General features: G+C 49.7%; 8 protein-coding genes across 8 annotated transcripts; 4 read left to right on the top strand and 4 right to left on the bottom strand.

Annotated features, from left to right (window-relative positions):
* Positions 1-5853: 5853 nt before the first annotated feature.
* LDX57_000300 (patatin-like phospholipase domain-containing protein) lies at positions 5854-8099 on the top strand (the record flags this gene model as incomplete). The annotated part of the gene is made up of 2 exons (XM_046081948.1): positions 5854-7293; positions 7347-8099. The coding sequence occupies 2 exons, from the start codon at positions 5854-5856 to the stop codon at positions 8097-8099; spliced, it is 2193 nt and encodes a 730-aa protein (XP_045937905.1).
* A 1182-nt stretch (positions 8100-9281) lies between these two features.
* Positions 9282-11284, bottom strand: VTS1 (RNA-binding protein VTS1; the record flags this gene model as incomplete). Its single annotated transcript, XM_046081947.1, has 3 exons — positions 9282-9338; positions 9403-10685; positions 10780-11284. The coding sequence occupies 3 exons, from the start codon at positions 11282-11284 to the stop codon at positions 9282-9284; spliced, it is 1845 nt and encodes a 614-aa protein (XP_045937904.1).
* Positions 11285-12823: 1539 nt separating this feature from the next.
* Positions 12824-16297, top strand: TFC4 (tetratricopeptide repeat protein; the record flags this gene model as incomplete). The annotated part of the gene is made up of 4 exons (XM_046081946.1): positions 12824-13137; positions 13197-14229; positions 14292-15126; positions 15186-16297. The coding sequence occupies 4 exons, from the start codon at positions 12824-12826 to the stop codon at positions 16295-16297; spliced, it is 3294 nt and encodes a 1097-aa protein (XP_045937903.1).
* Positions 16298-16551: 254 nt separating this feature from the next.
* On the bottom strand, positions 16552-18276 carry LDX57_000297 (uncharacterized protein; the record flags this gene model as incomplete). The annotated part of the gene is made up of 4 exons (XM_046081945.1): positions 16552-17741; positions 17806-17930; positions 17989-18090; positions 18152-18276. 4 exons carry the CDS (start codon positions 18274-18276, stop codon positions 16552-16554), a joined length of 1542 nt encoding a protein of 513 aa, XP_045937902.1.
* A 1871-nt stretch (positions 18277-20147) lies between these two features.
* LDX57_013055 (uncharacterized protein) lies at positions 20148-20835 on the bottom strand. The gene has a single exon (XM_046094804.1). It carries the CDS (start codon positions 20592-20594, stop codon positions 20268-20270), a length of 327 nt encoding a protein of 108 aa, XP_045937901.1. The 5' UTR covers positions 20595-20835; the 3' UTR covers positions 20148-20267.
* A 1561-nt stretch (positions 20836-22396) lies between these two features.
* On the top strand, positions 22397-22686 carry LDX57_000296 (uncharacterized protein; the record flags this gene model as incomplete). The annotated part of the gene is made up of 1 exon (XM_046081944.1): positions 22397-22686. The coding sequence occupies exon 1, from the start codon at positions 22399-22401 to the stop codon at positions 22684-22686; it is 288 nt and encodes a 95-aa protein (XP_045937900.1). The 5' UTR covers positions 22397-22398.
* Positions 22687-22700: 14 nt separating this feature from the next.
* On the top strand, positions 22701-25503 carry LDX57_000295 (uncharacterized protein; the record flags this gene model as incomplete). Its single annotated transcript, XM_046081943.1, has 1 exon — positions 22701-25503. The coding sequence occupies exon 1, from the start codon at positions 23482-23484 to the stop codon at positions 25501-25503; it is 2022 nt and encodes a 673-aa protein (XP_045937899.1). The 5' UTR covers positions 22701-23481.
* Positions 25504-25718: 215 nt separating this feature from the next.
* On the bottom strand, positions 25719-27376 carry LDX57_000294 (glycoside hydrolase family 140 protein; the record flags this gene model as incomplete). The annotated part of the gene is made up of 2 exons (XM_046081942.1): positions 25719-26276; positions 26336-27376. 2 exons carry the CDS (start codon positions 27374-27376, stop codon positions 25719-25721), a joined length of 1599 nt encoding a protein of 532 aa, XP_045937898.1.
* Between the last annotated feature and the right edge of the window lie 314 nt (positions 27377-27690).

Below are 27690 nucleotides of genomic sequence, written 5' to 3'. Positions count from 1 at the left end.
TCTAAGGGAGATTGACGAATATTTGAGCAATGAGAAATGGGTCATCCAGGTCATTCGTCCCTCGTCGAACATACCTACAAGTATCTGTCGGTTTCAGCTCTCCCCAGCCGGATTGGCATATCAAAACAATGCTTTTGCCCAGAAAGTGGCATTCTTCGGCTCAAGACAGGTTAGAGGAATAAAAAAACAGGCAAGAAAAGAGGAAGAAAAGAAAAGTGGAGCCAAAGTTTCCGAGTCCCTCGAGAGCGGGTATCCCGATCGCCGACCCTTGACCGGACTTCAATCCTTAGGTATTATGCAATAATAATAATAGTAATAGTTTAAAAGCGAATGAACACCATCTCTCGCTCTCATACGAGAGGAGATGGTCAGTAGGATACCTCCACCATGACGGCAGACGAGCTGATCACCAGCAGCCAAAATGTTTTAGTCGGGAGCCACACGATGCAGGTGAAAAGATTTTCTATTATTTTGTATTTCCAGTTGTTCTTGGAGGGGGGGAAACGGAATGAGCAACAGCGCCAGCACCGCCCGTGGATGACCCGTGCTAGACTGGGCGGGCTATCTTGCGCTGGCCCCGCCTTTTTTTTACGGCGCCAAGGGTGGATCCCTTCCTATCACTGCCGGTGCTGATTGGGAGGTGGTCGCTAGCGTGCAGCTGATAGCGCCCAGGCGGACATTCAAGTCCATGCACCTCGATCCAATCACCACTCCGTCCTGGCCGCCTGCATGACGCTTTACTGTAGACACTCTAGAAAGATGCGTGGTAAAATAAGAACTGGAGCAGAAAAAGAAAAGAAAGGGGAAGGGCAAGAGGAAATGGATGTTACCGAAGGAGGTATCTTCTGGTTAGAAGTGTTTAGACCCTCCGATCCAAACGGACAAAAAGACCATACATACAGTAGGCGCTTCGATTTAATTAGGGGAAACGATCCGTTTCTGCATCGTGCAACTCCCTAGTTATTCAGCGAAGTATCAGTGCGCTGATCGTGAAACTCGGAAGAAACCTCCAGCCGTCCTCTGTCCGATGCCGGGGTCGTACGAATCTACCATTATCAATCGCCCATCCGTCAATCAGATGGAAGCTTGACATTCGACGTCGAACATGCTCTCTCTCGCACTGACCTTGGACAGTGTTTGGAGGCTCAAGTGGAGGCCCTAAATTCTTAGTTTCTCGTCGCTGTGGTATCAAATGACCTCAGCCTACGGAGTATGTGACGGACTGACGGTGTACACCGTACGGAGTAAGGTAGTGGTTGGAACGAAAAGGTGATCGTGTCATCAACGAACACCTTGACTCATGGTCAACCTGCGATATCCATCTCCATCTCCATCCGACCTCCGGGAAAAGCCTCACATCGTACCGGAGTAGGGAAAAATCCTGACTTACCCGCCTTTGCCTCTCCCGCCGTCAAAAAATCCAAGGTCGAGTCACACCGCTTTCCTGCCCCATCGCGAGGATTCACATCAAATCATCACACCACATTTGACCCCCCCCCTCCTCAGACATATTAACGTCATTCGACCCATGGTTCCAATCCACCCTTTTCCTTTTTCTTCTACGGTTTCTGTTTACTCCGACCTTCGTTCCTCTCCGTCCAGCGGCCCACGTTCTTGTGATCGCCCGGGCGCCCTCGATCTGGTTAACGGTATTGGCCCGTAGTGCGGGTGAATGACGTCCATGGGTCAGTACATCGATGAGGCGTGACCGAAGCCTCGTTGATAATTCACCAACCCACAGCCGTTGGTTCGTTTGTAAGGTTCGTAGGGCCAGACGAGAGGGTTCAAAATAATCCTGTACGGTTGAGTACTGGCCCTTGCCTCGTCTTTTTCCATTTAATTTCTTTTTATTTTAAATTTTGTCTTGTTTTCGGAACATTGCCGCCACGGAACACTCAACTCTTCATTCTCTCATTTTTCTTCACCATCTTTTGCCCCTCATTCAACCGCTACCTACGTAGGAGAGGGGTTACCAGACCGACAACTAGGAAGTCTAGACACCCCTGGACTTGAGTCATAACCTGGAACCCTCTCTGTACCGTAGATTCCAACGGTCCCAATAACAAACAACCCCGATCTCAAGCAAGATGGAGATGCATGGTCTGGTTCTCGATCTCCACGCGCATTCCTCATGTCAGGAGTAGATGTACATGTACAGTAGATACTTGTCCTGGATACCGACTCGAATCTTCTACCTTGGCAGATAGTTAACGGACCTAATTTCCTTTCCTTTTTACATACAGTGTAGATAGATTACCGAGTGAGTGAACGACGCAAGGGGAGCAACAACTAAAACCAAGAAAATAGAAAACTAAACCCAAACCCCTCCTATCCAATCCCATCTGCCCCATGGCTGTACTCCGTACACCGTATGCAAACCTTGGAGAACAACCTACGAATACCTAGATAGGTAGGTAGGCCTATCCCTAACCTCCACCCGCGAGGTTCCTGTTTTTTGTGCAATCTCGGCACCCGGTTGTCTCACGCCACGACGGCGGGGGTTGGGAAGACAAGAAAGGGAGGAAAGTAGGAGGGATCTTGGCGAAAAGGTTGTTGGGAATCTAATTATCTAGTTACCTAGTGGGAGGTGAACCAGTAAGCATGGAATTAATGCTGCTGGGAGGAATGTATGTATGTATGTATTGTGTACTAATATGTACATAAGATGTATTTCCTACCTACGGGACTATACCGTGTCCTGTGTAGGTAGTTAGATACAATAGACCCTCCATTCGGAAAATGATCAATGATGGCATCTGTGATGCGCATGATAACCCGTCTATGACATCTGATCTACGACTTAGTGCGGGTGTTCACGGTCTAACAGTAACTACCGTGTGTCAATTTCCCATTCCCAACTAGCTAACTTAACATGGGGACTGGGGGCGAACCGTTTCTAGGGCGGTTGGCGAAGAGGCGAAGATTGTCATGGTAAGGTAGATAGGTAAATGATGTAAGAATTGGTTGACTCTTCGTACACCGTAGTTTTGTTGGTTGCTACTTGCGACGGAGAGAAGCCGATGCGAACTCGGCCAGAGAAAGCCGAGAAAAGTGGATCGGTGGAACTTGGGGATCTGACGACTTTTTTTTTCTGTTTTTCCGTTTGCTAAACATTCGAGGCGAGAACTAAATGGGAAAACGGGAAAAGCAAAACTGGCTCCACTGCGGTCAACTGCGATCAGCAGGTGTTGAATTTGTGTTCACTGCTATCCGTATACTTACGGAGGATGCTGTAGTTGCTGTGTCCACCGTCCACCGTCCACATACAGTAGGTCATTTCAGTATCTATAGGGTAGTTCCCAGGAATTACGAAATACAGACGTAGATTGCTGAGGCAAAACGAAAACTGCCAAGCCTCCGATAGCCCACGGACCAAGTCAATTCACCGATCGTCATGCAACCGACAGAATGTGGAAGCAGTCAAGAAGTCAAGAATGGGCCGGCTGAGATCAGAAGTTGGGGTAGGAATTGCCGTTTCAGCCAGTGATTCTCAGTGTTCGAGTGTTGGAGTGTGTTCGAGTCGAGTATTCTCTCAAAGAGGATCACAAGTTCGCTAGCTCATATGTGTGGCTCTGGTTCGGGAACCCTATCAGCTCAATCAACAAACCCTCTGAGGCAGTTCAGTGGTAGATAACATTGATGAGCAAAGTTTGGTTGAACGTTAACGGTCCCAAGGTTTCGGCCGCATGATGAAACGAGCGGCTATCGCGCAAACAAAAAGGCAAAATTCGCCTCCTGGCTCGTCATTTACATTTCCCCTTCCGTCGGTTTGGCTTGGCTATCAGTTACAGATTGAAGTTGAACCATGGTCAGGGAATATGATGTTTTTTTTCGACGAAGTATCCTCGGGAAAAGGCACGTCTTCGATCGGTCGCACAGGTCAGTTGGTTTCTTTGTTGCGTTCTTTCTTTTCTTTTTCTCTCTCAAGGTTGTGGCATGATGAGGTGCTTGACAGGATTCGAGCTAAATCCAATCCATAGTTCCAGGTAATACACTAGCGATGCAGGAGGTCTATTAGTCCTGGATGACCCCAAGAACGCCGATTGATGGGCGCAAAGACCAGCTGGCGACTATCGATTTCGGAGCTGCAAATCATCTGTCGCTTCTGTCTGTCTATTCCCAGCCCCCTCTACGAGTGAGTAGATACTCGCATTGGTGTGGATCCTGCCAATTTACCAAGTATCACCAGATACCACGAGGTATTCTAGAGTGATTCCAGCGCCCGTCTGCATGTACTCAGTACGGTGTACACTGGCTAGTCGACCGCCGGCCAAACTATCCGAATCCTGGGCGTTGGAAAGGGATGCTGGATGTAACCCTTCTATCCGGGTGATTGCACGGATTATATGGCGACTTCGTTCTACCCCGCAATGCTTGATACTATAAGAGGCTTGGGCGCGGTCACGATCCTTCCAATCATCCTCCCCTGTTCGTCGGCTCAGCCTTTATCATCTCCGTGAGAGGTCGTACAGACTACTGTATTAATCTCAGGAGAATTGAGGTGTGGCCCGCTAATGTCGCCAGGTGCCTGCTGCGTGAGACGGCTCTCGTTCCGGGTGGTGGGCGGAAATCTCCCACGTCCCAGACTGGACTTGTGTTCTGAAGGATCAGCCCTGGTCTAAAGTACAGGAGGACCCTGTACAAATGTGTTTCGGAGGTACGTACGTACACACATACGGTGTACATACATGCGTCCGATGTGCAGGTCATCTTCTCAGAAATAGGCCGGTCATCGGATGCCGTGACTAGAGTAGTAACGGTGAATAACATGTTCATGCGTACGGAGGAATCCTGCTTACGGAGCTGGATATATTAGATCCCACTCATGGACAGTCAACAGACAGACATCCCGTACAGGGACTCCCGGCTGATCCCGTGTGTGCGTGCACAATACACATTCCCATGCTCCCCGGATTTTTAAGCGACGCGTATGTGACTACGGTAGGTACATCATCTGGCTCTTATGTAATGCCCTCCATCTCGTAACTGTGTCCGATGATCATGGGTCATCCGGGCAAGGATGTGCAAGCTTCTTCCTCTGCAATGTCGATCTATCAATCCCACGGACCATTCAGGTTATCGCTTGGAAGCAGATGGTATCACACCCGATCGGATTGACGGAGAGGCGAGGGAAAGTGTGTTTGTGTGGGTGGGTGGGTGGTACTGAAAGGGGGATTTGCTCAGAATCCGTACCGGGTGCAGATGAGAGACCGAAAGAAAACTCTGAAAGCATTAGCAATGTGATAGACCACAGCCGATATGCAAAAGTCATGCAGTATGGTCTGATTCGACCCGACCTGGCCACTCTGATGCAGGTGGGGAGGGGTGGGAGTGTGTGAGAATCTTTGTTAGCAGTCGAGACGGGAGATGGAAAAAGGGATGGACGATGAAACAGTCAACCGGTTTTACCCCCTTGAAAAAGAAATCCGAACACCCAAGAATAAAAAGTCCGGTCGAGGAAAGGGGGAGATGAAAGTCATGTCGGACAAGACCCATGATTCTTTTATCTCGGACCGTTTCAGTGAAAGGCGGGGTTGCCTTCTGGCATTCCCAGATGAGGCTAGCGGCTTGGCAGTCATGTGCGCCAAGGCCTCCCAAGCCCTTGGGTGGCCTGGTGGCCTTGTCGCCTTGTCGCCTGGGTGGCGGTGTTCGGATTACCTCAGCCGCTCGAGCCGCCAAGCCACAGGGGGTCGGCTGCAATTCCGGTGGGAAAAGTGGCGGTCGTTGGGGCGGTGTGGCTTTTCTGACGTCGATGTCATTTCATCATTGCCTGGCAGCGGATCCCCTTCTCTTCCCTGTCGTCCAACCTCCGATTCCCCTAGACTTTCCTCTCATCATGAATGATTCCCAACAATGACATCGGCGGACCGGTCTGCAAAGGGTGACATCTATGATCCCAGCTCTCTGCCGGATTATGACCGTCAGTTCATCGACCCCGACGACCTGCGGCAATTCGAGAATGCGCTGAATGGCAACGAAGCCGACCCGCTGGTCGCGCTCAACGACTGGCGTCCCATCTACCAACGCGTGCGGAAGAGTAGAGGCCGCCGGGGCAAGCCCAGACGAAGCAAGGATGAGACGCGGGAAGGCGTGCTCTATACGGTGCTCAAGTGGCCATTCCTCTTCATCGTGTTTGGCTGGATCATCTTTCTGGGGTTCGGCTACACCTTGACCCGCTTGTACATCTTCCTATACGAACAGTGGGTGTCATGGAGGGGCAAGCGGGAGTCGCTTCGCCGGCAGCTGTCGGCGCAGACAAACTACGGCGATTGGTTGAACGCTGCACAAGCCCTCGATGATCATCTCGGGAACCAGGCGTGGAAGGAGATAGACGAATATGCATACTACGACCATCTGACGATAAACAAACTGGTGACGCAACTGAAGAGCGTGAGAAGTCTGGTTGAACAAGAGCGCAAGCAGGACGGTTCTGGTTCGAACGAGACGGCCGCAGTGGAGGAGTTGTGCGCGCTGTTGGAGGCGTGCGTCAAGAACAACTTCGCCGGCGTCGAGAACCCGCGACTATACAGCGAGTCCTACTCGGGGACCAAGGACCTGGTCCAAGAATACATTGACGAAGTGAAGACGTGCATTGATTTGGTTGCAGACAATAAGCGAATCAGCAGCGAAGACAAGTTTCATCATTTTAGACATTTGGATACCAATTTTGGACGGACGGCCCTCTGCTTGTCAGGGGGTGCTACTTTTGCATATTATCATTTTGGCGTTGTCAGGGCGCTTTTGGATAACGGTGTTTTGCCTCAGATCATCACCGGGACCTCGGGAGGAGCTCTCGTTGCCGCCCTGGTGGCCACTAGGACCGACGAGGAGCTGAAAGAGCTGCTTGTGCCCGCCTTGGCTCATCGCATAAGGGCTTGTCATGAGGGGTTCACGACGTGGATCTGGCGTTGGTGGCGGACAGGCGCCCGATTCGATGCCGTCGACTGGGCTCGTGAGGGTAGCTGGTTTTGCAGAGGTTCGACCACGTTTCGCGAAGCCTACGAGCGCACGGGACGTATCCTGAACGTCTCGTGTGTGCCATCCGACCCTCATTCGCCTACTATTCTAGCAAACTATCTTACCTCCCCCGATTGTGTCATATGGAGCGCCATGCTTGCGTCTGCGGCAGTTCCCGGCATTTTGAACCCCGTCGTCCTCATGACGAAGAAGCGCGATGGCACACTCGCTCCTTACTCGTTTGGACACAAATGGAAAGACGGCAGCTTGCGGACGGATATACCCATCAAGGCCCTGAATTTGCATTTCAATGTCAACTTTACCATCGTCTCGCAGGTGAGCCGTGAACCCCAATTCGTCTCTACCCTCGTTGCTAACGCGCCTATCAGGTCAACCCCCATATCAATCTCTTCTTCTTCAACTCTCGAGGAACGGTCGGTCGGCCCGTCACTCATCGCAAGGGTCGTGGCTGGCGTGGAGGATTCCTCGGATCAGCTATCGAGCAATACATCAAACTAGACATGAACAAATGGCTTCGAGTCCTCCGCCACCTCGAACTCCTTCCTCGACCACTGGGCCAAGACTGGAGCGAGATCTGGCTCCAAAAGTTCAGCGGCACCGTCACCATCTGGCCCAAGACCATCCCTTCCGACTTCTACTACATCCTATCAGACCCCAGCCCTGATCGTCTAGCCCGCATGCTCCGCGTCGGCCAACTCAGCGCCTTCCCAAAGATCCAGTTCGTCAAGAACCGTCTCAAGATCGAAACGGCCATCACCGCCGGCCTCAAGGAATTCGCTCCCGCCGGCGGAGCAGGCCGTATCATGTCTCCTCTCCGTCGCCGCCGTCGTCCCATCGACAATATCACCTCGCGCCTCGATGGCTCTCTCAACGAAGACCAGGAGGGAGACAACTCCGACTATTACAAAGACGACGTGCAACCGTTCGTCTTCGACGTCTCGGACCATGACCATTCCAGCGCCGATCCAGCCTCGTCGGTCGCTTCTTCTCGCGACTCGTCCCGTCTTGACACCCATCGTCACACCTCCAGCAATATCTTCCAGGAAATGAGACGACAGTCGGCTGTCTTCTTCGATGACTCTGATATGTACGCGGAGGAAGACCCGCGGAAGATGCAGTGAGGTTCATTCGGGTTGTTGTTTCGTTATCATTCATACCTACCTATGTAGATACCTGAAACCTTATTTTTATCCGCCGTCGGGCCTGTCTGTCACTCTGGCGTGGGAGTTTGGTCAGCCGCCGTAGCGTACACCTAAGTCTGTATGCTACGATATATATACCGTGAGAGGGCTTATTCATATCGCATTCCTACTCATCGTTATGTACATTAATAAACTGTTTGATATTGTTTCGTCCGTTTAGATACCTAAATTTTATATCTTTACCGAAGCAGATATGGTCATATATATATTTTCCGGTAATCAACATTCGGAACCCTCATTCGACAAACACGATCACTCTTGATTTAAAGAGGACGTACAATGTTTGTGAGAAACTAGACCATGGGGTTTATACGAGGATGTGGCCACCAGGACGAATAATATAATCCTGATGTTGCATGCTCCTGGAGTACCTTATTGCCTGAGGCAACCGGGACAGAAGTGGCAAACATGCACGTGATCATGGTTTACGCTACCTATGTTACACAATCACTACATCAAGACAGGGACCAACACTCTCAAGCCTTACATTGGACAGTGAAGATGTTCAAACACATCAGACGACGAAAAGGTCAACATAGAAAAAAAAAACATATTGTACTCCCTAGTCGGGATCATTCATCAATTAATCCATAATGTACTCAGCATTAACATCCATCCAGAAGACTTTCAATCCATCAATCCGTCGTCATAAACCGTTTACCTTGACATCACAATCATTTGAGACACAACCGGGTCTCCCAAATCTGCAGATGGCCAAGACCAAGAGAAGAGAAAAGAACGTGTAAAATGGAAAAAAAAAAAAAAAAGAACATGAAGAGACAGATGGAGCTGGTCGGGAAGGCGAGCTTCCGGTGCAGTACACATCTGGAAGAAAAAGAAGGGGAAAAAATCAGACAGATACATACACAAAAAGTGGATAATGAAAACAAAGGGTCAGTTATTCATCCAAATGTAGGTGGCCAAACCAAGTTTGCGAATCGATTAATGAATAAAACCTCTCCTCCCGATAAATCCGTAAATGAGGACGTCTGGCTTTTGTTTTGATAGGAGAACAAATCGGATCCTGCCACTTTTGCCCAATCTCAATCTATTTTTTGCTGCTGTAGGAAACGAAAACATGATAGAGGTTGAGTACCCCTATTATGCAATGTTGTCCAGCTTGCCATCGGTCTTGGCGTCTCTGACCTGCTCGAAGACCTATGAAATACATAGTTAGCATGAGTCGGTCCGCCCGTTCTGTGTGTTCAAAGTCGTCACTTACCTTGAGCATCTTGTTCCTGGCACCAAGAGCGTTGACTCCACGCTCCTCCAGTGCCTTGTCATCCAACTCAATCAAATCGGTCCATTTCAGGTCCTTCAGGTTCTCCGTGTACTTGTGTAGACGGAGAGACCGCAGCCAGCTAGGAATATCCTTCAGCAGGCTGGGGTCCGTCGGGTCCTCTGGCGGCTTGGAGCTGCCACGGCGCCCACGCGGGGATCGACCCCGGGTGACCTCCGAGTGGTCCGAGAGATAGCCTTCGTGACCGCCAAGTCCAAACTGTCCCATACCGAGGGTACCTAATCCGTTGCCCATCAAAGGATTGTTGGGATCATAGGCCGCCAAGAATCCGTTGTTCTGCGGAGACGTGAATCCCATCGGTCCCAACGAGCCACCTTGCATGGCGATGCCGGGGGAGGTGGGACGCGAACGTCGGCCGGCCATCGCGGCCTGCTGCTGTGCCTGCAAAGCGGCCAGTTGCTGAGGGTTGAGAAGCTGGCCTGCAACGAGATGATTCGGGCCCGGGAGACCAGGGCTGGCAAGGCCGCCTTGGGACAGGTGGGGGTTGGCGTTAGAGTTTTTGCCCTGCCCATCGTTGGAGCGGGCACGGCGGTATTTGCGAGCATCGTCCAACGCGATGCGGTTGTTCACGGTCGACAACGCGGCCAGTTTCATCGCAGTGGCATTCGCCACCATGTCGGCCTGCGTGTTCGGTTGCTGAGGCTGCTGCTGCGCCTGTTGTCCAAACGTGGCCGTCATCGGTGTGTTGGTCATGGAAGCCCAGCTGGCATTTCCAACGTTGTACGGGGACAGCAACGGCGCGTCGATGTCTGGAGCGGGGATGGTGGCGGTCTGCGGCAAGGGAGAACGCAGGCTGGAGGCCTGACTGAACTGTCCCATGGGCTGCTGACCGGAGGACGACTTGGGCCGAGCAATCGGGGGCTGAGGTTCGGCACCTCGCTGGGCCCACGGAGACACGGGGGCCTGACCCAAGTTATCCGTGTTGTTATCGGGAGCAGAGATGGTAGGGGCAACGAAAGAAGTCCGGTCGCCAAAAACGGCGCTGTTGCGGTTAGAAGGAGGGGCGTTGCCGGTCTGCTGGGTGAACTCGGCCTTCTTCTTGGCAATCGCGGCAGCCGCATCAGGGAACATGGCATTGATCGTAGAGGAGTCAAGTCCCGAATTACGCTTGGCACCGGGAGATGGAGGAGGTCGTCCAAGCGAGTTGCGAGAACTGTCCACATTCAACTTGGCCATGGCATCATTCAGCCGATTAGACATGGCGTCTGTTTGACACGTAGCGTTAGTGATGCTCTTTTTTTCTTTTCTTTCATTTACAAATTAAATGAAAACAAATGGGCCTCCGTGTGGTTTACGTACCCTTTTCGCCAAAGTTAGCCGGAGATAATAATCCCGACATCGGATGGCTCTTGGACATCTGCTGGAGGACTTGAATGAAGAAACGGATCTGCACCTGCGTGGTCTGCTGGAGCAGAGCATACAACGCAGCCGTTCTTTCCGCTTCGCTGAGCACGCGGAACCATTGTTCGATGGCGCTCAGTTCATCCTTGAAGTCCTGGTCCAACGTAGCAGCGGCCATTTCCTCCAGTGTAGTTTCGTACTGATCGATATCGGCAAGCCACTGCTGGGCCGCACGATCCAAGGGATCCTCCGCGTTGTTGGGGGTCTGAGATTGCTGATGATTATAATACACTTCCGACGCCGGGCGGATGCTTCGGGAAGAGAGAGGGGACGGAAAGCCCGACATATCGGCGGAGGCTCGTAGTTGGTGCGATCCTAGGTTCCGAGACGAGGAAGGAGGACGAAGGCTCGATTTAGAGGCTTCCGGAGTGCTGTTGCGGTTTCCGATAATGTGGCTGGCCATGGGGAGCAAGGAGTGAATAGTTATTCGCACAGAGAGGGAGTCGAGAGAAGGCTTCGGATGATTGCTTTACACAAGGCTTCGATGTATAATAAATACAGAAAGAGAAATATTACTGCAAAGCACCTGCAGCACCGGCTGAGTTTGCGTATGAAACGAGGCGAGCCTTGATCCGAGAGAGGACACTCTTGTCGAAGACGAGACGAGACGGTTGAGGGGCCGTTCGAGATAGCAGATATCCAGGAATGGAAAAGTATGCCTCTCTAAGGACGGAGACAGAAATTTCCTCACTTGGTGGAGTTGGTTTTTTTTTTCTTTCGGGGGGATTGCGTGGAGAATAGACCACAGCGCAACGGCTCTAGACAATTGACGATTGGGGCACAGACCAGTCCAGTGGCTGCACTACCGGGATCGAGAATCTGGAAAAGATTCGAACCGAAGGAGCATCAAAGGATTTTTCGTTGTCTAAAAGGTAGTGGATTCGAGTGGACAGAGCGGAGCGACAACGGATATATTAGGGAAAATGTGGGTTCTGGCCTCTTTTTTTTTTTTTTTTTTCTTCGCTTTAACTTTCTCTAAACGAAAGGATGTCAAGGGTCAACTGCAATAGTGTGTCAAACACAGCAAGCAGAAGTCTTGAAGCATCAAAGAACAGAAAGAAAAGGAAAGTAAGAAAAAGGGGTGGAGAAGGAAGAGATGAGAGGAGGGGGGGGATGGATGGCAAAAAGAAGAGGAAGAAGGAAGAGAGAAGGAGAGAGAGGGAAGAGAGAGAGAGAGCGAAAGGCAGGGAAAAGGAAAGGTGGGAAGCGAAAGGGCGCTTTGCCGTTTGGGTGCTGCAGGTCACTGGACTGCCGCTTTTTCTCTGCCGTCGTTCGAACACTTCTCTCTTTCTCTTCTCTTCCGTCCTGCGTCTTTCGTCTGTCTGGTTGACGACAATTCCTTTGATCGGGGAATTGATTCTATTCGGCTGATTTCCACCGTTCAATCGGAATTTTACCTCTTTTTGATCCCTCCTAGTCCTGTGACTCGGTGCAAATCTGACAGCTGGAACATATCCTGTCGAGCTTCTCGCCCTGCAGCGGTCGCCTTAGCTTAGTGTCGGCTGGGCGCTTATTAAGAGGTTGCTATGAATAACTAAATGTACACTATTGCCTTTCGTTTTTGTTATTCTTATGTTCTTTTATATCTTCATGTTTATCTGTTGCTTTTAATTCACGTTCGCCAGTCTGTTGCTGCTGCGGCTTCGCTAAGATAATGGAATCAATCTCTAATTCAAATCCCTAGACATTGCGTGACTCGAGGAATCACTGTCGAAGCGACTTGATTAGCTTGGTTCTTCAACCTCAGGGTCGCACCAGTCATCTTGCGCCGTAATAGTTGCAGAGGCAGTACTCCAACGCTTCACCTATAGGCAGCTTGTCTGGCCCGTGGTTGTTCTGGGCCCCCGAAGATCCCCGTTCGGTTTTCATGCATTGGTGGACACGGCAGAGATTGCGCAACAACATCGATACCGGCGGATAAGTCGTATCTCACCTAGACAAGATGGAATACCCTGACCCTGACCATGTGGATCCTCATCTTTCCTCTCAGGAGCCTGCTTACCCTGACATCAATGAGTCGATTCACTATCCATGGCAGGGAGAAGAGCAGCCCGCCCAAACCGAAGAATCCCTGCATTCGGTGATTGATCCACGTCTGTACAAGGATTTGTTCTCAGCGAGTGCTTCGCAACTGCCGGATCAATCACTCGAGGGTGACGACGACGAGGCTGAAAGATTTGCTGAAGAATTGTATCCCAGGACTGATGACTCAGCCGAAGACGAGAATTATGAATATCCTGGAGAAGAAAGCTCAGAGTATGTGTTCAACGGATGCGACTTCGTTTTGCATCATGTTTGGCTGACCGTCAACGCAGGGAAGATGGGTTTGATGATATGCTAACGGATGAGGGAGACGGCGATGAGTCGGATTCTCGAAGACGACGCCGTCGTCGCCGAGGCACTGGGCCCTTTTCTGGTCGATATGGCGCCAGAGGTGGTAAAGGCATCAAGAGAGGACCTCGTAAACCGTTGGAACCCAGCCCCGAATTTAAGATACTTCATTCCGAGGCCACTTCTGCGTTCATTGACGGTGACTATGACCGGGCTGTTATATTAACCAAACAAGCGATTCAGACCAACCCGGAGATGTTTGCTGCCCATTCTTTGCTATCGGAGATCTTTCTCGCGCAGGGCCAAAGAGACAAAGCTTTGACGGCACTGTTCAGCGGAGCTCATACGCGTCCTAGGGATCCGACAGTCTGGGCGAAAGTTGCGAAAATGATCATGGATCGGGCCGGAGACGATCGATTCACAGCACTAAACGACGTCATCTACTGTTATAGCCGTGTTCTGGAAATCAATCCTAGGAACCACAATGCGCGGTTCCAACGAGCTGCGATCTATCGTGAGTTAGGTCATAATGGACGTGCCGCTACGGAATACGAAAGGATCCTCAAAGAGCTCCCTCATAGTATGAGGGCTCTTCGACATATCGCCGAAACCTATATCGATAGTAAAGAAGTCCAGAAAGCAGTGAATCATTGGTCCAAAAGCGTCAAGTACTTCACATCTCTAGATCCCTCAGCGGCCCCAGACTTTTCTTGGTCAGATGCAAACATCTTTGCCGAGCTTTATGGCTATCAAGGCGAGCATGCTACAGGACTAAGGTCCTTGAAGGCTCTCTGTAGATGGCTTCTGGGCCGTGGGGAGGATACGATGTGGGAAGGATTTGACGAGGATGACCGTGAATGGGATGCCGATGATTCTCCTCGACGGATCAAAACCAATGGGTATATGCCAGGACAATGGTCGCGTGACTCGTACGGTCTAGGTCTTCCCCTCGAACTGCGCATCAAGCTCGGGCTCTTCCGGGTGAAGATGGGATACGAGCACAGAGAGGAAGCCTTGGTAAGTCCACTAGAAGCAGGGGATAGTCGAGGGGTTGCTTCTTTGCTAACACATTCGGACAGCATCATTTTGAATGGTTGAACCCAGAGGACAATTCCGAAGGGGCTCGACTCTTTGACTACGGAGACCTGTTTAGAGAGGTCGCCGACGCTTTGAAGGAGGTGGGATTGCTTGAGGATGCGCTCCGATTTTATATGCCTCTCCAGCAAACCAATGAATACGCAGATATCAGCTACTTCCTTGCCATGGGAGATTGTTATGCGCAGCTAGAGCGGTTTGAAGAAGCGGAAAATTGCTTTCTCACCGTCGCGGATTATGACCTGACAAATATCGAGTCGCGTGTTCAACTAGCAAGGCTGTATGAGAACATCGATATGACCGATCGGGCTCTCAAATACGCCAACGAGGCGGTACTGCTTGGCAGACAGGAGAGCAGAAGCAATCGACGAAGAAAAGATACGAGGCTTGAGAATTTGGCGATGGAATTCAAAACGGCGGAACTGGGGCCCGAAGCGATGGCTTTCAGGACAATTGCGCCTCGACCTTCCGAGGAGGAGGAAGAGTCAGCAGCCCCAGCCCTGACAACGGCTCCGACGACCAAAGATCGCCCAGAAGTTGAGAGCAACAGGACAGAGAATGTCCAGTACCTTTACTCGAAATTACTGCAGCTACAACCCCATGTTAAAGATGGGCACGTCGAAGCGACGGAGGACTGGTTGGATATTGCAGACGCCCTGTTGCGCGAGTTCCGGTCTAATCGTATCTTCTACCCAATGATTCGAGGTACCGCCTTCTTAGGTTATTCCAAAGAAGCACGAAGAAAGGCCAACAGATCGAAGAGTCGATCGTTCATTGATGAGATGCAGGAAATGGCAGGCCGTCTTCAGGAAACTCTAGGTAAATTGCATTGATTCACAATGCACTCATTCACAAAGAATGCTGACCCTCAAATTTAGGAAATGATCCTGAGGAGGATACGCTGGGCTCAATCCCAACAGATTATCATGGGATATCGTTCGACGATTGGTTTGATCTTTTCCTTCAGTATGCTCTCGTTGTAGTCGATCAGAATGAGGCCGACGAAGCATATGATACCCTTGCTGCGGCCGCGGAGGCCAGCATTTGGTACCACTCGAGAGAAAGCACCCGTCAGATCCACATTTGCTGGTTTACCTGTGCCTTACGAGCGCAGGACGAAGAAGCCCTAGCAAACGAGGCACGCTGGTTTATCAAAGAATATCAATTTGTCACCGACACATATCGCCTCTTCGGCATGCTCAGTCGCCTCAGCGGAGACCCTCATCGATCTTTATTCCACTCTTCCCCCAACATGAAATTCATGCTGCGTCAGATCAAGGCCATGGACTTTACCCTACCCAAGAAGGGAGGCAAAAACGTCCGTTCCATGAGGCCCGTCCGAGAATCCATATACCGGGAACGCGCCGCGCTTTCGACACGTGACGACGCCGGCGAGGCCATCCCAGCCGAGGAAATGGACGTCGCCCTGCTGGTGTTATACGGTCACATTCTCTACTCGGGCAACAGCTTCGTTCCCGCCCTGAACTACCTTTTCCGTGCCTACGATCTCGACGACCAAAATCCAGCCGTGATCCTCTCTATCGGACTCTGCTACATCCATCACTCGCTGAAGCGCCAATCCGAAAACAGACACTACCTCATCATGCAGGGCCTGTCATTCATGCACGAATACCGCCGCCTCCGCGAGCAAAAGGGGACTCTGCACGTGGAGCGCCAGGAAATGGAGTTCAATTTCGCTCGTGTGTGGCATATGCTCGGTCTCGCTCATTTAGCTATAGAAGGGTATGAGAAGGTCCTGGCTCTGTCAGAAGAGCGTAAGATGCAGACGCAGACAATGCAGAATGGCAGCGATGTCATCATGACAGACGCGGGGCTTTCGCAGGAGCGGGATCAGGCACAAGAGCAGGAGAAAACTCCATTCGAGGAGGATTTCGCGCCAGAAGCGGCTGTAGCCTTGCAGAATATTTATGCGCTCAGTGGAGATTTGATATCTGCGCAGGAGGTTACTGCTAAGTATCTGGTTATTTGAGAAGTAACAGTAGTTAAATATCCTATTGAGATCAATTCAATTCGAAACATGTGCAAGATGAACCTGAGCACTGCAATGTTTAAACCGCTAACGCCCGGGAAGAAATATAACAAGTAACTCGCGCGGTTTCTAATCTCTCTTAGTTTCCTTCTTTCTTTCTACTTTTGCGTCTCCGGTCTATCCATCTAACAAAAGCCAACTCGCAGAACAGACCACAAACCCAAAAACACAACAACGACAAACAAAAGTCAATCTCACCCTGCAAACCGACTCCTCGCCCTCATGCGCGCCCCATACTTCCAAATCACAAACATCCCCACCACCCCAAGACACGAAATAGCCGCCAGAATGGTCACACCTTTGCTAATGCCCAGATTCTCATACATGTACGGGGTCACCATAATGAAGACTGCAGCCGTCGCTGACCGGGCAAAGTCGTTCCCCGCCATTAGCGAAGCCACGTACTGCGGATACGACGGCGGCAGGTAGACCAGGATGCCCTGGAACGTGACGAACGTGCCGCCGGCGTACAGGGCGATGCCGAGGGTGGGGACTACCCAGTGGACGGATGCCCGGGCGGTCCAGGCGAACACGAACAGGCCGATAGGCGTGAAGCAGACGGCGGGGAGGGCGGGGAAGAGACATGCTTCGAGGTTGTTGGTGTCGACGAGGGTTTGTTGCGAGGTGGGTCGGCGGAGGAGGTATAGGGCGTAGAGGGCGGCGGCGACGACGCAGCCGATGACGATGGAGACGAAGATCAGGCTGAAGGAGAAGAGGTCCATATGGTAGGTGTTCATGTAGACGAGGTCGAAGGCCTCGAAGAAGGAGTAGTAGATGGCGTAGATGAAGGAGGTGTAGAGGCAGGTGAAGCCGATGGCGGGGTCTTTGATGCAAATCTCGATGGGCCGGGAGAGGGTCTCGCGAAGGTGTGTGCTGAAGGGGATGGGTTTGAGTTCGCTGGGCGCGAGGATGGTGGGCTGGTGGGAGGAGTTGAGGGTTTGGCGTCGGAGACGACGTGCTCGATGGAGGAGGATGGTCTCGCCGTAGGTTTCGGGCAGGAGGCACGCCATGAAGATGCAGATGGGGCCGGCCATCATGGCAATCTCCCAGAACGGCCAGTGCCAGGATCGTGTTTCGACAATCTTGCTGGCGAAAAGAGGACCCAGTGCTGGGCCGCAGTAGATGCAGCTGACCCAGGCGATGAAGGCGTAGGGGACTGCATTCCACGAGTAGATGTCTTGAAGGGATGCGCCACCGGTGGCTAGGCATGGGCTGCCGAAAAAGCCTTGGAAGAAGCGGAGCACGACAATGGCAGGGAAGTTATTGACTGTTGCCAGAACAATGGAGATGACGAGGAAGATGGCAAAGGAGATGATATATGGTGGATTGCGGCCAACAGAGGCAACTTCGCTTATTGGCGAGAAGAGCAATGGACCTGCGCCGTCTGTGGTTGTTTGGGCTATGTTAGATAGAAATGACTGACAATAGATGAGCGTGATTGAACTTACACCCGATGACGTAGAGAGCGAGTATCAGGGAGACAACGTGATGCGATGTCCCAAACTGCATCACAACGCCCTGATAGCTGGGCACGACGATGGAGGAGCCGCAGTAAACCACAAAGGAATAGATTCTGGAAGACACATGGTCAGATTTTACTCGCTTGAATGTTATTTAAAGGGGATACTAACGAGATTAACGCTGTCACCCATGCCTTATAGAGAGTCGGCCAGTTTTGGGGACTTTCAGGGTCATCAGGACCATCCCAGTCTACCACGATAATGTCTTCGGAGCTAAAAAGGAGGTGAGCGAATGAAAGATAACACGGACCCAATGTAAACAGCGTCAACACACCTTAATTCTTCTTTAGCGTACTCGATGCTAATATCGTCTTTGACCAGTGGCGCATCGGGACGGGACATGCAATACTGCACTACCTGCCCCACGACTGTGGTACGCAGCCAGGGAGAGAGCTTCATGTTGGCTCAGGAGGAAATATAGGTAGTCGATGTCGATTCGAGCTGAAGGGTGCTCAATGCCTTCCCAGACCGTGTATATATAGTAAAGAGACATCTATAGACAAGGGAGACATACCAGCTCTCGACCCACGGAACGACATATGTTTGGGCCTGCAAAGGCATGTTCAACCTGGCTTAGTAGGGCACCGAACCGGGATTACACGTGCAGGGCAGGTTTGGTCCGCCATCCCGGTGTCGCAAAGTTAATCCGCGACATCATTGCATCGTGCGTGGGTCCGATCTCCCAATAAGCCCACTCGCGGAGATCTCCTAAAGGTAGTTCCACCAGTATCCGCATAGGCAAGATTGCGGGAAATGAAGACGGAGAAGAGGATACCGACAATCATGACAGCTTTCGGGGATCGGGGACCCGCCTGATGGGGTACCAGGAAAGTGACAGGCATGACCGAATGTTTGACGGAGTGAACCCACATGAAGCCAAAGCTACGAATCCTCACCGGGCCCGATGACGGCGAGTCACATGTCCAACTGGTAACCTTTTGGGCAACAGCACACGTTCACTTGCCTTCTCGCTTTCTGTTCGCGCGACGCAACCAGAGAGGATAGCTTTGTCGACGGGGAAAGGGTACGTGGGGCACCGTACAAAAACCCGAGTTCGTCTAATATAGACGAATTGAGAAAGTCGGGAAGCTAGTCGCGGTCATTGTTACCTTGTCGAACACTGGAGAACGGCGTATCGAAAATGGGTTGGTTCTTGCAGATGAAGTTCTGTCCCATAAAACTCGCACTGGTAGTTGACACCTGTCAGGCCGTTTCTATCGAAGGACACGGAGTCGGAGCTAGGATCGATGAGCAGCATTTTAATGATATCATTCTCGAGATGACTATATCCTGGGGCCTTGAGAGTAAAAATGCCAGCAGCGACATCCATGAACGGACCAAAGTTGGTATCTCTTTCCGAAGAGCCGAAAGGAAAGACCCAGAAGCACTACAGGAATACTGACAAAACCTGTGAGCCAAGAGTGTTTCCGGGCTCAATCGAGCTAGAACCTCCTTACCCTAGGAATCTCAAGATGGCCAAAAAGAGCGCAGCTCATACTTGAACCTACCTTGTACTATGTATGAATATTCCTTTGATGTGCCCTCTGGCGATCGCAGTTCGCGAAGGCGAAGATAGGGCAGATTAGGAACGCCCGATGGAGTGAACTTACTAGGGTTAGCAGTGACTATGATCTCATTGAATCTGGCTTTATTGGGACTAGAGATACTGCTACGAGATCTACTCATTCCCAGAACGAAGACCCAAATCTGGAGAATTGATATCGCCTAGGAAATGGAGGGGGCTAGGGTTTGAGTTTAAGTGCTGCCGTCTGGTTGTCTCAAAAGAAGCTGAGACCATGCTGGTGAACACAGCACCGAGAATAGAAAGGGATCGGCAACTGTTACTATAAGAATAATCCAATGCAATATTTTATCGGGATGAAATATTCTCAATGTAATATTATGGGTCCTACGATTCCAACGAACCCAGTTGAACATAGTCGAGTTGCATGCCATGGAAGACAGGATTAATGATTGCCTACCCGTAGAAAGCTGCATCGAAGCTTGTATTGAACAATGTACCACGCTACTGCATTCAATTTTGAACCGCAAGTTCCCCAGAGCGAGAATTTCCAGCCTATTAGAAGTGCCACAAAGAAAACTGTTCCTTAGGGCGATATTAAGACTTTAGCAAGGATTCACGTAGATGATATAGGAAGGTGCATTCACAGGAATAGGTAGCCAAGCCCGAGAGCCTGCTAGTCACAGAACCTACACTTCGCAGCTAAGCTTAATTTTAGTGTTTCCTAATACTTGACTATCGTACCGACGACATATTTTTGGAGCCTAAGGGAGAAGCTAACATAAGCTGAGCCCCAGGAACAAACATACCTAAGAGGGTAGGAGTCTTAGTGGTCCACAAAGTATTACGAGAAGCCTTTGGGTGGACATCACCCCCCGAAAACAGACCCATGGAGGGGTCCACATTCATGTCGAGTCGCGGTGAAAGACAATGCTGAGGATGGTGTTGCTGTGGAATTGACAACTTTTGCGAACAGTGTGGAAATTAGAAAGCCAGAGAAATACCGCCACCGAGTCGGACCCTGAACTTTCTTTGTTTCAACTTTGTTGTTGGCGGTAGCTAAAACTTTGAATTTCGAGGGGTTCTCGGATCGGTATGACGTTTTGGCTTTTATGACTTCCATTCCGTCAGTTATGCTTCCTTTTACTTGGATTGAGCATGAGAATATCTGCTGTAGTGTTTTGATGATGCGCATGTAAGAGTGGCAATGCTACTGATTTAGTTCGTAGCCGAAATAAATGGAATAATATTTTTATATGCTTTTACAGTATCATAGCATTGATCCAAACGAAATTCTGAGAAGCAGGGGTAAACCTTTTCCAATGTTAATATTTCTGGCTAGTCTGTAGGCAGATAAGTACTATGTAGTGCAGCTTAGATGATCGTGAAACACTTCAGGAAACACGTCAATTTAGATCTGAAGTGAGTATACCGGCGAAAGATTGCCTGGAGATTCCAAATGAATAGATCACCTTTCCAGCCCATCTAGATGAAGAAGATGGGGTAATCATCAGACTCAGACCCGATAAGAAAAAGCCGGCTCTCTGTCCCGTTTCTTGCTTGGAGCGCTTTGTGTTGCCTATGCCACGGGGACAAAAGCGTTGCTGCGCGTGCTTCCCCTTATTCTGATACATAACTTTGCCTTTCTTTGATGGCAATGCTAGAGAATAGGCGTGATAAGGAGAATATATACCAATTGAGCCAAACCGAAACGGGCCATCCGATCGCCGGGCTATGGAACTGAAACCTAGCAGTCTGGATCTGTAAAAGACATTCTTATTCAAGAAAATGTAGCTTCTATTTATAGCAAGCGGAATATTGCTGGCTTATACGAAAGAGATATTCAATGAATCTCAAAAGCTAGCATACCATACATAGTACTATGCTAGACATGACCATAGCCTGCGCACCTTGAACGAACGACCAACCAATTCTTAGATTTCAAAATCTAGGAGCGACTGATTCATAATCTTCCTCAATAACAGACCGAAGATGAGTCGAATCAAATCTGGGCTTCTAGCCTAGGTCTTTTTGCCAAATCGGACTTTGTTTTCGCACTATAGATCGTGATTATGTACCTGCCAATCTCTAGGTTAAAATGTATAGCTAGAAGCCAGAATAACAACACTGAAAGTTTTCAAGAATGAACTTTGCTTATGATCAACATAATTGAGATCTCCAGCTTTCTCCAACCACCCGTTTAAGTCTAGTATGCAGATCAATGACCGATTATTGAGCGCCGAAACGTCACTCGGCTTATAAAAGATTGCTACACCTGTGTCCTATGAGCCTTTACTTTTGTGCATAAATACTTAAAAGAATTATAGACCTTGAATCACACCACAAAAATCAATAATTGAAATCGGGGAGCCCTGAGATGCCCCATAATGGCTTGTAGCACGGCCAGCTTGATGCCCAACTGTCTAGAAGCCGGAGATGAAAAGTTAGAGGATCATCAGAAGTTCAAAGAGTAATTGAGAAAATTTCAGGAGTACAGCCGTCAATATGATCGGTGGTATTTCTCTCACCCCTACGTGGTTCTGAAACGCGAGTTCCGAATTTTGGGTAGTAAATGCCGTTGGAAACTGTAGTTTAATTCATTTCCCCATAATTGGGTCTTGTCGCCTACTGTTTCAAGGGGCCACACTAGTAAAGACATCTTAGTAGAAAGTGTTGATCGTATCTATTCGGAGGTAATATTTCGCAATATCTCGCTTCGCATTAAACAGATAATGGAGTTAAAGTAAACATCACAACCAGTGCGTAGTTGGAAGGATTCACTGTCCCTCCTTACTCCTGGCAGTACTTGGAAGTGTTAAATATAAAGCCCCTTTATCTCACTCAATTTTACAAACTTATCTTTCACTACGCTTGATCGTTAATTTGACCTCGTTCGATACAACCTACTCGTTCCCTCACACATCATCTCACTGGCAGGTATGTGTGCGCAAATTATTCAAACAATCGTTGATACTAATATGAACAGCTTCGACTTCACCATGCGTTCATATATCCTCTCTACCCTCCTGCTGGCTACCACAGTCTTCGCCGTGCCTCACAGCCCAACCCAGCAACGCAGCGAGATCAACACCGACAACATCCCCGTGGTCAATCTTGTCACTGACCTACTGAAAGCACTCAATATTGACGCCGACGTATCTGTCAACCCCGATAACTTGTTGAAAAATCTCAGCAAGAGTCAGATGCATGGTCTAGCAGCATGTGCTAGGCAATATCTTCCTGAAAACGCTGCTGTTCCTGTCTCAACGTCTAGGGAACAGAATTAAGGATCGAATGATTGAGGATGATGTTTTCTGTCGAAATGAAATGCTTCCTGATTTTGGATTGGATTGGTCGCTGTGCTTTTGAAAGGCGCTTTATACACACATTCTTTTGTTTAAATGTTGCGACTCCACCGTGGCTTCCAGTACTAGATTTTACTAAAACCCACACTACGAACTTCCTTCGACGCTCCTCACCTAGGAGATAGTTTGATGATGCTTCGCCAAGGCGCCGCTCAATTGAGCTACACATTTTGCTGATTTTTTGAAATATTGCTGAATGAAATAGTAATACCCAATCACATGAAGTGTATCTGCAGGAACCCTTGCTCACGCTACGACACGAAGCAAAAAGAAAAGCAAGGTAGGAGACGAAAAACTCGGAAACTGACCCTAGTGACCACTAGGGCCATAGGTCTGATCACCTTTTGTTAGTGTCTTTGGTTCCGATGCCAGCCTTGTCTCACTCTAGGATCGGTTTTGATGTATGAAATTCCTTGTTTTTGCATTTCAAGGTATGGGTAATTGATCTATTTTGGTAGCATCACGTGACCCATTAAGCCCAAAAAGGGTGAGCTAAGCTGTCCCTAGCCAATGAAAGATGATGGAAGTATGGTAGCGAAGAGTTGCCGAAAAGTTCTTGAATGTTTTGTTTTATCGGAGCCTTGAGGAAAATTGCATGAAGCCTAAAAGCGATCACTAGCGCATTTGACCGATGTGTAGCTATCCCACTGTCTCAGAGTTTTTCTTAATGGCTTCTTTGAACCTCTCCCATGTACTCGATTTCGCCTCAATACAATCATGTCCTCTCAAATCGAAGCCCTTCCCTATGAAATTCGCCAGTTCATCTTGGAATATTTGGATGCAACCAGCCCAGCCAGCCTCACTGCCCTGGGCTGCGCCAGCAAGCAGCTTTTTGACGCCGTGAAGCCTTTTCTGTTTCGCACAATCAGATTCTCAGTGAAAGATTTCAGGGATTACTATAGCCTGAAACAAGATCGTATATCCACCGCAGTGCAAGAATTCTCCAAGCTTCTCCAGCGCTATAATGGTACGGAACATGTTCAGAATCTCATCCTTGGCGGAGATATGATACACCATGAATACCACCCACGTGGTTCATCGACCCGGGGTGATCTTGGCCCTTACCATTGGAGACAATCAAAAATTTCCCACGATGATCGTATAGCAATCGCATCAGCGGATGGTGAACCCTGCGATGAGCCAACTGCCTGCGGATATTCTTTTGCCAGTGGTTCCCAATTTGAGGACTGTCACACTGACGACCATGTCTGGAAGCCCCTGGCAGAATTTATAAAAACGCTTCCTGGGTTGAGACATCTGATATACCAGTACTTTTCGCAGTTCCCACCGTGCTTACTTGAAGCGCTGCATCATCACCGTCCCGGATGCAAACTACACTTGTATAGTTTCAACATGCGCAGTGCTTCTGATGAATTGGGCGCCTACGAGACCAAGTTACTCACGTCGCCATGTGTTCGCAGTATCAATTCGTGGTGTCAAGGCTTCATAGAGCCAGGGCAGGACAATCAAATAGTACTTAGCCACCCGGGCGACTTTTTGATGTGCCACGCCGTCGTAACGGCGCCAGCTTTGAAGAGAGTCCAAGTTGATATACTTCCCGTCCGCGGTGGCGCACGGAGGGCAGGATATTCACAGAAAGGGCCTAAGATTGTGGCTGCTCACGAGAATATCCTAACTTCTCTGCATTCTCTTCGCCTTCATCGTCGTTACGCGAAAATAACTAGAGATATTCTAGAGCGCTGGACAAAACACGCCGATTTCTCTCAACTCAAGGTACTAGGCATAATAGGGAGTATTGTTACAGAAGCGTTGGAATATCTAGGATCAAACTGCAACTTCCCTTCCCTTCAGAGCTTGTTTCTAGATCTTAGTCTGGATTACGCTGACGACCTTTCGGAATTTGACAATGACGCCTACCAAGAAGATATGGTGCATTTCCTGTGCCGTGTGCCACCATTGTTGTCCTTATCTCTGTCACACATGCCGCGCGGAATGGATGTTGAACGCGTTGCGCAACATCACGGTAGCAGAATCCGAAGGCTTACAATAACCAAATATCCTCTGAAGGAGCACGACCTGAAATGCTTGGCCAAATACTGCCTTCGTCTCGAATATCTGAAATTATCCCTGGAGCGATCATTTGGGGATGCGAATGAACTTGCCCTCTACAGTGCACTGGGGTCTATCCCGCGGCTAGTCGAAATTGAACTAGATCTCTATACGCCCGATCGACACACTCGCAATGAGACTCATCCTGAGCATTCGGAAGGCGACTCATATGATGAGTTTCATGAGCAAAACTGCACCTTATGGAAGTATGGAAAAGCCGAGTACATCAAAAACGGCTACCTCCGAGATACGTTCATGAATTGTGCTCTTGACAAGGACCTGGCTTGTTCTATTTTCCGAGCCATATCTGCGGGGAAACCCCAAAACATCAGTCGATCAATCCGGAGACTGAGTCTCAACATGACGGGTGGCAGAATTATAGGGCGGCACGATGAATTCAATGACAATTGTATTACCCAATTGGTGATAAAGGTCAGCGGACGGTGGAAAATCGAGCGAAATCCTCGTCATGATCAGCAAAACGACCTGATCGCAACGAACCTGGACCCTGGAAGCAAAAAGAAAATGCGAAGTCATAATAATCCTTCAAGGAGCAACGTTGAGGAAGTTCTGAGCCGGCTCTGGCCAGGAGTTCAAGACATGTCCGATTGGGAAAATCACTGGCATAGTTTTCCTCTAGCCGAAGTTGACAAGGAGGCCGAAAATTAATGCCCTCACACTCTCGTTGCTCCTCAAATCCCAATGTTCCTTCACCGATATCAGACTCGGCAATAGTCTATCTTAGAGAATCGAACTTTCACAGCCATATGTTACCTGATTTTGGCATCGAGAAATGGGAAAATATCGAAATAAAACAAAATATTCAAAGTCAAAATCCCCAGCGACAAGTTCATTGTCAGAAGGTGTATCCATATGTCAACAGTTCAGTCGTCCTTTTCTAAGACAAGTGTCCAGTCGTCATGATCGTCCGTCTTCGGTGGCGCAAACTCCTTGATTGTTGAGTTGCTCTCGCACTGCGCATATTTTATCGAAGTATAGTCGCCAGATAGTGGATCATACCATCTCGCCTTCACGTCGCAGCCCTCGATGTCCTTAGTATCAATAGAGAATTGTTTCCCCGTTGGAGTGTAGACCATGATCCAGGACCCTTTTGAGTCCCGAAGAGCTTTGATTTTCTTGTCATTCACACCTTGGATTTCGAATAAGCCAACCTGCAACTTTGCCTGTCGTTTGAGAGGGAATTTTGACGTACCTGCGTTGCCGACAATGATTTCAGAAGCTGGAACCCTATCAAGAAAGCTGCTGTTTCCACGATCCAGAATGGCCTTCTTTACGAATTGAATCTGTTTTGAGCCCGGGAGCTTGATGGCTTCATACCAGGGCAACGCAGGTCCACCACCATTGGACTCGTAAAATGCCGGATTGTACATCTGCCAGACCATGTCTGCCCCGTACACAGCCCCTGCAGCGCCGGAAAAGACCTGCTATGATATGAACACTCTAACCGAATCGTGTGTTAGTGCAGCGGAGTAGAACGTACAGTCTGCCATGTACCCACTCGCACATCACTTGCATTCCAGGACGGCAACCAGCCACGCGCATTGTTATAACGTCCCTCGTAATGTGGTTCATTGTCTAGCGCAGGCCGCTTCTTACCAGGCCATCTCTCCCCAACAGCATACATTAATTCGACGGTCTCGTAGCCGCGTCTGCAATTCCACCAATGGATCGGTGGGTTGGGAGGATAGTCACTATGGCCGGACTGCGCGATATCGAAGGTCAACCAGTCACGATGCCCGGCTTCCGAGCTTGCCAACGCTAAAGGCGCACCGTCGAACCATTGGTTCTGGTTATGGAGGCTAATCAAGGGCGTATATTTCGCACTGGCGGTGCTATTCCGTACAGCAGCCCTTTCGCCTCGAATGATCCCTTCTGCTAGGGCATTGTATACAGGTAGCCAGTCGACGGTCTCATACTTTGATGGAACGCCACCGGCTGCGTATTCTTCCTTAACCTGCGTTTTGTTCTGCCATGTCGGATTGATATCCCCGAACAGAATCTTAGGGAGATATGGGTATCTTTTCCCTATAAACTCGCCCAGAATGCCCGCATTGCTTGTGTTCAAAGGCCCTGCGATGTTCTCGCTGTTGTGCACGTAGTTTCCCCACGCGGGAAATAGGGCTATCCGGATCCCGTGCCTCTTCCATGCCAATTCGACCACAGAGTCCACGTGATTCCAGTATGCCTCGTTGGGCTGGTGAACGTCCATGTTGATGAATGCTAGATCGCCCTGTCTGTTTGCACCATCTAGACCGGAAAATGAGGGTCCGATTGCTTCTACGACATTGAAACCTTTCGAGGCACGGTCTGCCAGGTATGTTTCGGTTTCGGTGTAGTTGAGTCGCGCCATGAGAGTCCATGCTGTGTCGGCTTGCCAGAAGAATGGCGAACCATTGGAGAGCTGGAAGAAGTGTCCATTATCTGAGGTGTAGAGTGCATAGTCGGGTGGTGGGGACCAGGATGCATGGGATGTTCCAGAGAGAAGGTAGAGAGCGGTTAAGGTGGCACGTTTTGTTTTCATGTTGCGAGAATGCTCGAGGACAAGCTGAAACATAGAATTGAAATAAAAGTCGGGGAGGAAATGATCTGTCAAAACCTCTTACTTGCCTTTAAACAGCCTTTATAAACGAGATCCAGCATGAGGGACCTTGTGAGGGGAAGACGATCTATCGTAGCCATTGGAATGCGCTAGTACTGCCATTGGTGGAATAAACACAATAATCTAGGGCATACTACGTCAACAAGCCTTGAATTGTTGTTTGAGTGCCCGCAGAATTTCTCCGAATACTGCAATAACGCCTGAAGACTTGCTAAGACCTATGCACTACACGGCCG

This window comes from Aspergillus melleus, assembly GCF_016097325.1.
Source record: "Aspergillus melleus strain CBS 546.65 chromosome Unknown contig1, whole genome shotgun sequence".
Taxonomy (NCBI): Eukaryota; Fungi; Ascomycota; class Eurotiomycetes; order Eurotiales; family Aspergillaceae; genus Aspergillus; species Aspergillus melleus.
This window is presented reverse-complemented; position numbering and strand designations above follow the sequence as displayed.

Coding starts and splice junctions, on each gene's coding strand:
- LDX57_013055 (XM_046094804.1), bottom strand. CDS start 20,594: ATGCGCATCATCAAAACACTACAGCAGATATTCTCATGCTCAATCCAA.